Consider the following 11,017-nt stretch of genomic DNA (forward strand, 5'->3'; position numbering starts at 1 on the left):
CTTATGCTGTACTTTATGTTGCATTGTCTCCATCATGTAGACTTCTTGAGAATAGTGCTATCCTGGAACAGTACGAACGGGCGTCACTGACACATGACAAAGCGGAGCGGAGATTTACACCAGCATGATGCTGATGATGATGAGGGGACACTTTAATGAAATGGATGCTGGAGGTGTATTCATGCGCAAAGATTACAAAGGACTAGATGGAAATATTCTAGCCACAATGTTGTGGAGGACGGATATCTGAAAAACAGTCGTCTCTGCTGCTGTTGCAGGTTTTTTTGTTTGTTTTGTTTTTTTGACTTATATAGAAGGAACACAGTTCAAGGACCTCTGTTTGGGCTGTGAAACATCTGTGTTATTAACATAAATTCTTTCTGACCACAAAAGAAGTTTAACTGAACTAAGTCTAAGTTCGTTTTTCAGCATGTCTTTTTTCAGTCAATGGCATACATGCTATGATTTTCACAACAAATTATACAGGCTTGCAATTGGTCTACTCTCTTTGAATTTTACTCTATGTATTACTAAACTAATTTCATTTTTTTTTATTGTGGGCTTAAAAAACCTCTGTTTTATGTTGGATAATAATGTAAGGTAGAGGTGTGTGGGTTGTGCATGCTCTTTTATTTTCCATTAAACCATTAACATACTAACATTAAAGTTGAAAAAAAAAAAAAAAGAAACACTTATCCATGCACTGTATGAGCTTCAGATGCTATTTAAATAGCATTCACAAAATGCGTCAAATACATTGCACGGCGTGTGGGTAAATCACCACACGCCGTTCTGCAATCACATTTTCACAGCCTGATTTGAGTTTGACGTTGCTGTCTTTTGATATGTTGACTAACTTTTTGACTTAAACTTTCACTTTAAAATGAGCCTTTTTGACAAATATTTAAGTCTGACTGACTTCTCTTCTACTGAAGCTCAATATCTTTGTATGAAAAGAGACTTTTATAATAGGAAACAATGAAGTGAAGGTTTATACATTGTTCAACTTATCTTTCAGGGCTTATTTTTGCTGATGCTTTTTAAAATAAATGCAATACTTAAGCTTTCCTTTGATTCATCAGATGTTAATCAGCTCCTTCATGTGTCCATTAAGCGTGTCCTCAGGTTGTTGAGCAAACCATTGATATCTCAGCATGCACGGAGCATTTGGATGGCGTAGCTAGTATGAAGTTAAGGTTATTTAATCTAAGTGTTATTTTATTGCAGTGATATTTTTGATTAGCACTCGCATTTATTCCAATGCCAGTGACATTACATTGCAATGCACATGCCATGGTATTTTTTGAAATGCCTAAGAAAATTGTTTCGGTCTGGCTCTGCTAGGGATTAAATTAAATATAATGCAGCATCAGATGCATAGAAAATTGATGCCTGAGCATAATTTATTTAAAGCTAGGTATCTTTCTAAGCCATTGAACCACAATGCAGAATCTCAAGTTTCATAGAAATACACGTGTTTGTATATATATAGCAAACACGTGAAAATAGCATATTGGGTGATATTGACCTTTTCTGCTTCTTGGCTTTTTTTTAAAAAACAACAAATAAGAATAAATGTATTATTTGCCTAATTTTAAGATGATCTTTAGACCAGAACATTTTTGTAATCATATTGTTTGTTTTTTTTTTTGTTTTTTCTGGTGTGTAAACCTTTATTGATGAAATAGGGTGTACTTTCATTATCACATGTCTACAAAACAGAACAGTCTAGCTATCCAAATAGCTGGAATAGTTTTGTAAGAAAACCTAACAGATAAAAATGGTTTGTGTTTACAATCATGAGGATTATCATAATGATTACATGTTCATTATTAATCATAATTATATCCTGGTCATCATTATAAAATTAATTGAGCTTTGACAGTCAGTCATTGGTGTTTTATTGAGCACATATCAGTCACAGTCCAGGATGGGAAAAAATAGTCTGTTTAGCTGCAGCAATTGTTTTTAGATGGCTCCATTAAGTGCTAAAACTCGCAATAAAATTTAAGGTATTTCTTTCTAACCACCAAAATATTTTCACTTTTACCAAATTTGTGAACACTGTCGACTTAAAACTATTTTGTATGACATAACACAGTTTTGCTCTGAGCCTGAAGTAATAAATTTGACTCTGGTCTTTCCAAAACATGAATATTCTTCTTTTTATGTTGTTTTCCATCTAGTCTGTCATTAATTTGAATGGGTTTATGTGCTTTATTTTTTATTTTTTTTGTCATTTGGCATGACTTAATCTTTCTTAAACCCTGTACTATGGTTTGCTGCCCCGACATTCACCCAAATGATTTTGGAGCACAAAACTCAATTTGAAAAGGTTTAAGATATAAAATGCCAACTTTACTGTTTCCCCGACATCACAGCTTTAAGATTTAGCCTTGCTTTTATGCCCAGTTTACTGCAGCTGCAGCATGAATGGTGCATTAGAGTAACTGTTTTGCACTCCAAGTTTCCCAAACTTCACAATCCCACTCATACACATTTACCCCAAAAAGGACCATTCTGCTGAAAGCAGTCTAATTTATTGCATCAGATATGAATCAATGATGAACTATGCAGATAATGACCTCAAATATATTTCTCCAGGTTTAATGACTTCTTACATTTTAAGATTAAGATGATCATATTCCTGTCTAGATAAGCTGACAGGAATATATGTTTAACATTTATTTAGTGTTTAGTTTAACACCATGTTGCCATTCAGTGTTAAACTAAATGGCTGTTTAGTGTAACACCCATTTAGTGGTTAGCTTAACACTAAATGGGCGTTAAACTAAACCAAATTAGTTTTACCCCAAATGGCAACATGCAAATGAGATTAGATTCAGCATACTCTTGTGCAACAGGAATTATATCAATGGTTGATGTAACTATGAATAATTATGACTAATAATTTACTATTAATAAAATTATTAGTAGAGTTTAAGCTTGTTTTTTGTTTTTTTTAGGGGAAAAAAAGTCTGGGCACCATTCCACGACATCGTTAACCAAACTCGTCAGTCTCACATGAAGTTGTGAATTGAACCCTACTGAACAGAAAATACTTCACACATTTACCGGAATACACAAAAACTTCTTTTAAAAGCATCTGAATCTAGAAACAAAAATAGATTCCCCTTACAGTCAAAATATTCAGCCAATAACTCCCATATGGGACTACTAATTATGCAGTCTATCTACTGCTCCACAGACAATGAACAATCAAGAATCAAATCGACTAACTAATAATGAACTGCAATTAGGGGATGGAATACTGAAATATACATCAAGACTAATGAGCTAATTAAGAATATACGTGAGCACAACATGTGAGGGAAGAGGAGGAGAGGGAAAGAAAAGGGGGAGGTGAAGATGTCAAGCGTCGAGGCGAGAAAACCACTTGCGCAAAAAGCAATAAACCTTAAACGTTTGGCCTCGCTTAGCCTTTAGAGCTACACAAAAGGCACAAAACGCGTGAGTGTCTTCTGAGGAGGATTTCTCCACCGCCACTTTATCTCTGCAGTTTGTGATGAGTTTATCGAGTATGTGGGATAAGTAAGTTGGATTCCAGCACAATGAATGCTGGGAGATGCTGTCCAATCACTTGACTTTGAAAAGGGCCCCAACAATACCTTACTTGTTTGGCCATGTCTCTTACAGTGCCTTTACTGTGCACAAGACACATCCCATTGACTGCTATGTCTTCTAACAGGAAAAAAAAAAAAAGTTCCAGTTTCCAACTTATTTGCCAGTGTTTGTGCTGCCTACAAGATTGTGCTGCCACCATGTGGTGAGCCATATCCCCTACATGAAAAAAAAAAAAATAATAATAATAATAATAATAATAATAATAATACTCCACTATTTGGAACTTCACAATTAAGGAATAGTTCAAAAAGTTGTTTATTTCAGTGGGCAATACAGCTGTTTAATTTTAACACTTTTCTTTTTTAGGCTGGACTGACTGTGAGTGATAATGTAATGTTTATTATACGAGTATAAATATACTACTGTCAATTGATTAAATTAATTCTGAATTTGATTATTTGTTATTATGATGACTTGGTCACTTTTTTTTGTGATAAGTGCAAAAATGAAAACAGACAGACATAACTCTAACATTCAATCAACACTCTTTTTGTGTATATTTTTCTTAGAGTTTTGTCTAAATATGTTGTTTTCTTTTCACTGTAACCACCATCAACACTCTTTACTTTTATTGTTATTAGTCTGATGTACTTCATGCATGATTACATTTGTGCTCTTCTCATTACATAAACACAGGGTCATACATACTCTGACAAGTACCAATAAAATACTTTGTTTCTGTTCGTACATTGTAGACTTTTTCTTTCGTTTCTTAGTTCACAACCCAACATCTAGAGAAAATTCAAAAAGTATCTAGCACAGCTTGAACATGCTCTTATATATCGCTATGTAACAGATGCTCAAATGTACGCACAAACGTAAATGCAGACCCATCTGCCACTTCCAAGGTGGAAGTGCTGCAATCTCTAATTGAACAAATCTGAATCGGATCAATCCGAGGCAGGCCAGGCAGCAGGTTGGAACGGAACAGGGCCTGGAGCAGATTTTCAGTAATAGTGTCTTTATTTCTCTGCAGATACATCAGACAGATGCATCATTCCGCTGCATCTTGCCAAGTTTGACATCATTCGGAGCTAAAGTTTCTCCCCTGTGTGCATCCTCAGTGATGAACTGTTACCCTAAGTAACTTTACTGCTGTAGAGTGTTGTGATCAGAATATATTTTTTAAGTTTCTGATAAAGTTTTTTCTTCCGTTTTCTTCTTTGCCTTGGATGATAAAAGGTGCATTTCCCACCCCCTCCATCCTGTGCAGCTCCACATCAGGTTGGGCTTGATGAGCAATGGAGCAACTGATTTCAGATAGAAGACAGATTTTTATTTTAAGTAAAGTACCTTTAATGTAAAATTGCTCTTAGGTGAAAAAAGGACAGAATCAGGTTTATAAAAAAAAAAAAAAAACATTTTCACAAACCATATTGACCATATTTTCAATTTTGATGTCATGGTTTCTCAGTAGAGAATCAGATTCCTTTTATATAAAAACAAATGACAGTTCAGGATATGTGAAATAAAACCATGGTAGAGTTACAAATTAATCTGCTGATCTTTAAACATTTATTTAGTAACACTTCAGTCGCACTGTAATTTTTTTTTTCCTGTCATACTTAATTCAAGTTTAACACTTGCTTTTGTTGTTTTGTTTTGTTTTTTTCTTTATCTAATTTAGCTTGTATTTGATAACAACTTAAGAAAATGCTGAATTGTTTTCAATAAACTAATGCTTTCTGATTTAATTTCTGTGACTCTTTTTTTTTCCACAGAGGTTATGTTGCTTCTACCTTCTAATGAGCAGAATGTTGGAGAGTCAAAAGAAAATACGGACAGGGCGACATCTTAAACTATGGAGAGTTATAGAAAATCAAATCAGAGAGTATAAAAACTCAAAATATTTCATTTCAATAATGGAATAGCTTGGGTGTCAAGTCTTGTTTATGAAACATCTTAGTTCCTTTGCTCCTTTTGGATTCCTTTATGAGCCAAAAAGCTTTTCTTCAAAAAAAAAAAAAGGGAAAAAGAAAACTGTTTTCAAGCAAAAATAGAATAATATTATTTTTTCTTAAGCTATGTTTTAGCTGTTAGGGACACAGTGGATCATCTGGTTATTTCAACCTAACCCCAGCATTTTCCTCTTTCACATAACGCTCTTATACCCTTTCTCCATATGTCCAATTCTTCTCAGCCTTTCCTTTCTAACCTAGTCTCCAAACCAATCTGCCTTATTTCTAATCTGTGTCACTTCCAATAGAACTTGTGAAAATAATCTAAACTCGGTCTGCCTCCTGTCTTCTTGTTAATGGCTCCGACATTTGAATTTTTAATCCCAAATAAATAAACGTATCTATGTCCAGTTCATCTACTTCATGCAGATCATCCTCCAGTCCAGTAGGTGGAGATATGCTTCCTCCAAATATGGGCGAATAAGTGCACGTCAAAGTCATGCGCCCTGCGTCCTGAATTGTTTGACACTATGCGGTTGAGGTTGGAGTAGTTTTAGTTTGTATCCATGTCATAATAATATACTTTTACGTACTTATTCAGGGCGGTAGTGTAATTATCTCTCCCTTCTTTTTTTTTTACGGGCGTCCCAACCAGAATAATGATGGTTTATGCTCACATTTTGAAAGTTCTGCACAGAAATCTGAGACAAACCGCGACACAACTCTGTGTGCACCGGTGCTATGTTGTCCACACGCACAGGACATTGAGCACAGCACCAGCATTTGTCCGCCTCGGGTCAAAGGTCTCTTCACTGGACTGTCTCGCTGCAAGTCAGAGACACCAAGTTGCGTCTGTCCACTGTACAGCCAGAAGCAGAAGCAGCCCCGAAGACAGAGGCAAGTCTGTGTCCAGGTATCAGAGTGGGACGCCTACACCTTCAGCTGCACAGAAAGGTATGCAAGGCGATAGGAAAACGACCAGAGTCATTCTGTAAGCGTAGTAGAAAAGTATTTTGTTCAGACTAAACGCTCTTTATTGCATCCCACTGAATACCTTATAGCTGGACTACATTCTGTAGACTGGATGTGATAATCGGCTTTTAACCCCCTAACCTTTGGTTACTGCAGTGAAAGAAGCTGGAAGAGATTTCACCTACTTGATAGTAGTTCTCATCGGCCTGGGAGTGACGGGTAAATAAAATGGTTCTTTTGCAGTCTGGGAAATTATAGAAACAAATAGTGTTTGAATACCCAGACTTTGTTCACTTTCTTATGTGAATATTCCATCCATCCATCACTAATCCATCTGCATTTATCCTTTATTCATCTGTCAATCTATTAAGCGTCAGTCCCAATCTGTTATCCATCCTTTTTTTTTTTGTCCAGTTCACATTTAGCTTCAATCTATCTTAATGAGAGAAAGCGAGCATATGGAATTAGGATATTGAAAGTACTGTGACAATGTTTTATTAATGTCACCTAGAATACTTTCATCTAAATAATTCCAATTGAAATACCAGTGAACTTTAGTAGATTGTGCGTTTCTGTCTTAGGTGGGCTGCTGTATGTGGTGTTTCAGGAGTTGTTTTCTTCCTCGAGCCCAAACAAGGTCTACAGCAGAGCTTTTGACATAGTCAAATCCCACCCAGAGGTGAGAATAAGGCTGCGCTCACACCATGACGATAAGTTGCCAATGTGCTGGCTCCATTTGGACAACAACTTTAAAATATGCTCCACCATTACCATCAATGTTTACTTACGCAAACACCGAGTATGTTTACTCTGCATCCCCTACTGCGCATGCAGGACACTTTTAGGTTGCTTGCAGTTCCCACAGGAGATCACATGCAAGTCAAATATATTTGGAAATATTCACTGACCACACACTAAAAAAAAAATGGATTTCACAAAAAATTGAGATCAAGCATTGAAGCCTGGAGTGTGAATGTAGCGCAAGACAGTAGACAGCTGAGGACCGACTGCATCTCCCACTATTACCAAAGGTTTTTGTTGTTGTTGTTTTTGTTGTTGGTTCAATTCAGATACAAGTGCCCTACTCTGAAACATTTGAGTTAATCTGAAATGCAGGTGATCGGTGCCTTTGGCGAGCCAATCAAATGCTATGGTGAGACAACCCGTCGAGGAAGGAGGCAGCAAGTCAGGTGGGCTTTAATATCAAACATCAACTTCAAATATTTTAGGAAGGCTTTTTTATGTGACTCTCAATAGAGATCGGCGTCTTTGTGGTGGCTTCCCTGTAACTTTGTGCTTGCTTCTGTTTTCCGACTCAGACACACGGAGTACATGAAGGATGGACTAAAACATATGAGAGTTAAATTTTACATCGAAGGCTCAGAGCCGGGCCTGAAAGGAACGGTGCATTCGGAGTCAAAAGAGGTGCGTACTTTACCTGGCAAAAGTATTCATGCTGCTTCATACTTTTGCACATTTTTCCAGTTTCCAAACTACAAATTTGAATGTTATTTTCAGTTTATGTCGTAGACGGACAAAACGTTGCGCGTAATTCTAAAGCCTAAGTAAGTCGACCTGTGGTTTGAACAACTTCATAACAAAGAAAAGTCTGATAAGTTATTCAGCAGCCACAGTGGGTGGGTGATATTTGTGAACAGCAGTTTCTAAATCTTGCCAGTTTCTCAATATAATTTAGCACTGACTTTTGGGCTTATTTTATTGATTCTTATGCTTTGATTTATGCTATTCCTCAGTAGCTCTGGTTGTATGTTCAGACTGGTCCTGTAAGAATGTGAAACTGGTCTTATCACATAAAAACCTAATTATTTCCAATAAGGAATCTGCTTAAAACATGACAATGTGTAATAAGTTGAATATTTTGCAACATACTGTAAGTCCTAATGAGAATATTCAAATTTTATATTTGTCTGATTCTTGACGTCTGTTTTGTCATTTTCAGAACGCTGAGACTGGAAAATATGAATTTCGCTATATATTTGTGGACGTAGACACATACCCCAGGAGGAGCATTATTGTGGAAGACAACAGATGAACAAGATTTAAAAACAGGGAAATGCTGTCTAACTAAAATGCAGGCGTTTGTGTCCATGGATGAAAAAAGTCTTTATTTTTTTATTTTTTGCAATATTTGTGGTTGATTGAAAGTCATTTTTCTTGTAGCAGTTTAACAAAGTCAAATGTATTACAAATAGAAATTGTTTTGGGATAAAATTATGGATTGTAACTTTAATAAAATATGTGGAGTTTTTTTAATCTTTGTTGCCTGCGGTTTTAGATTATTTTGCTCAGCTAAATTTTATGTAGTTTTTTTTCTTTTTTTAATACAAATGCCTTGTATTTTTTAGTTATTACAGCAAATAAAAACTGTTTTTAAATTGTAAAATTGGTTGGTTAGCAGCGTATTTTCTGCATTGTTTTGAATAGTGTGGTGCATCTTAATGTATTAACCACCAGATGGAGACAAAAATCTTAACAATTATTGTGTGTTGTGTGTCTTATTTATTTGATACATTTATCATGACATTTGAGTCAGTTTTTTTTATTTCATTTTAACAACTAATTTTTTTGTGTAAAGCATGGTCACATATTTAAATATCTCTGGATTGCCATTTTTATTAATGCTACAACGCAGGGGATTATAAACTGAATGGATCTAAACAAACAGCAATTATTATAATTGTGTTTTTATATATGTTTATTAAATATAAATCCTACTGATACTCTATAAAAAAAAAATAAAATCAGGATGAAATGTCTTGGGTTACAACAACAGAAAGTTTAAACTTAACAGAAGAAAATTCCCAAAACAATATCTACCGATGCTCTTCAAAAGACAAATTTTTTACTATTAAACTACTTTTTTAAATACTTTATACTATTTTGATACTTTATAGAATCTAATAGGGCTCATTCAAAAGCCAACAACTTGCATGCGGCACTAATATTTTGGCAGGAGTTTTCCATCTTTGCCACATTTACAGTTTCTCTGCATGAAATTGCTACCGACTCTGTCTCCAAGGGTTTTTAGTTGTTGCTGCTGCTGCTGCTGCTATTTTCTAATGAACAGCAATCAAACTTTATTTGCTGAGTTGGCATTTTACGGGCAGCTGTAGCTCACAAGTGCTGCACAAAGATTAAAAACAGCTGAACCAACATAAAAAGCACACTAAAATAGAGAAGTGTGTTGAATCATTTATAAATGTTTGAGAACTGAGGAAACACAATCATGCAGTGAGAAACATCAGGAAGTCCATGTCAAAATGTGATGAAGCCTTTAAAGTTAATAAAGACAAATGCATAAATCAAAATAGTGGTAATAATTGTAATATAGCAGCATGTACATTCATTTAGTCAAGAGTAAAAGTTGTTGAAATTGTTATAGCACAAAGTAGTTCAACACAAATTATATGTAATCAAAAGTCAGACTAAAACTTGACCCTTGAAAGCCTTTTCTACTTAGAAAGTAGAAGAAGAAACTAGTTTCATGCAATGCTCTGATGGGGTTTTTGATCAAGTCCTTAACAAAACGTTTTTATGCACTTTCTTATCTGTAGTTCTTATTTAATTATTATTTTTTGGTTACAAATGTGGTAGAAAAAAATCAGGAAAAAATACAAACTAGATTAAGTGTGTAGAGCAGCGGGAATGATTTCTAGATCATTTTATAGAAAGGCTTCCTGGGTGTCTAAGCAAAGCTACTTCGTATGGTTACATACGGCATGGATGACAGGATCTTTATTTATATAGTCTAAAGCAAAGAATACCAATTAATTCTTACTAAGAACTGGGTTTGTGAAGGGGGAGCATCTTACTGGAAGCGCGAAATCAACACCCCCATAAACACCGCCCACCTGGGTAACTGAAAGCAAGAGGATGTGGTCAGTCAGTCTGCGTTAGCTTCAACTCCGCTCAGTCTACTTAAGTTCTTTATTTAACCTGAACTCAACGAATAGCTCGCCCAGTTGATAGTAAATGACATGTTGTGAACAACAGAGAGGCGTGTTTATCAAACAGAACAGTTTTAGTCGTTGTTTTGCGCTCCGAATAAGTGACTAAAGCTGCCGCTGTTTTGGCCTGCTACACGGATATCCTAGCTAAAACTAGCAGCAGCCTCGATTGGCTCCTGGAGCTTCACTGGCATCTCTCACCCGAAATAGAAAGAGAAATGGCACACCTTGCTAGCCAACTCAGGTGGACGTCTCTGTCTCTTTAAGGCAAGTTTACTTCCATACTAAATTTGTTTCTAATTGTACAACGGACTTTTGGTGTTCAAGTTTTATGTCTAAAGTTACAGAAATGCTACAACATGCTTGAGTCTGCTAGCGGTGAGGCGAACTGACGTGAGAAATGTTGCTTCCTTGTAACCAAAATTGTTCCTGTCTGCAGGGAAAGTTGTGTGGTTCTTCAGTAATGAGACTCTCCTCTCAGTTATAAACGTCGTATGAAATGGAGCTTTACTGGTATATGTAAGTGAATCTTTA

The 11,017-nt window shown here is 35.7% G+C and overlaps 2 protein-coding genes across 7 annotated transcripts in view; both read left to right on the forward strand.

The window, feature by feature from the left end:
• Nucleotides 1–5,339, forward strand: part of neto1l (neuropilin (NRP) and tolloid (TLL)-like 1, like) — a 70,212-nt gene extending 64,873 nt beyond the window's left edge. For 2 of the 5 annotated variants that reach the window (XM_016669335.1, XM_016669336.1), the window contains one exon: nt 41–5,334. In XM_016669335.1, the coding sequence (XP_016524821.1) occupies nt 41–128 (88 nt within the window). In that variant the 3' untranslated portion in view covers nt 129–5,334. Of the gene's footprint in view, nt 1–40 lie in introns of all 5 variants that reach the window. The other 3 variants (XM_016669338.1, XM_007547827.2, XM_007547826.2) reach the window with 2 other exon arrangements.
• A 644-nt stretch (nt 5,340–5,983) lies between these two features.
• timm21 (translocase of inner mitochondrial membrane 21) lies at nt 5,984–9,013 on the forward strand. 2 transcript variants are annotated; one of them, XM_016669340.1, is made up of 7 exons: nt 5,984–6,143; nt 6,184–6,497; nt 6,672–6,734; nt 7,097–7,194; nt 7,632–7,705; nt 7,835–7,940; nt 8,476–9,013. In XM_016669340.1, the coding sequence occupies exons 2-7, from the start codon at nt 6,203–6,205 to the stop codon at nt 8,566–8,568; spliced, it is 729 nt and encodes a 242-aa protein (XP_016524826.1). In that variant the 5' UTR covers nt 5,984–6,143; nt 6,184–6,202; the 3' UTR covers nt 8,569–9,013. The 2 variants fall into 2 exon arrangements, with proteins under 2 accessions (XP_016524826.1, XP_007547890.1); XM_007547828.2 differs by having other exon boundaries at nt 5,986–6,497.
• The last annotated feature ends 2,004 nt before the right edge of the window (nt 9,014–11,017 follow it).

Source organism: Poecilia formosa, unplaced genomic scaffold (assembly GCF_000485575.1).
Source record: "Poecilia formosa unplaced genomic scaffold, Poecilia_formosa-5.1.2 Scaffold22, whole genome shotgun sequence".
Taxonomy (NCBI): domain Eukaryota; kingdom Metazoa; phylum Chordata; class Actinopteri; order Cyprinodontiformes; family Poeciliidae; genus Poecilia; species Poecilia formosa.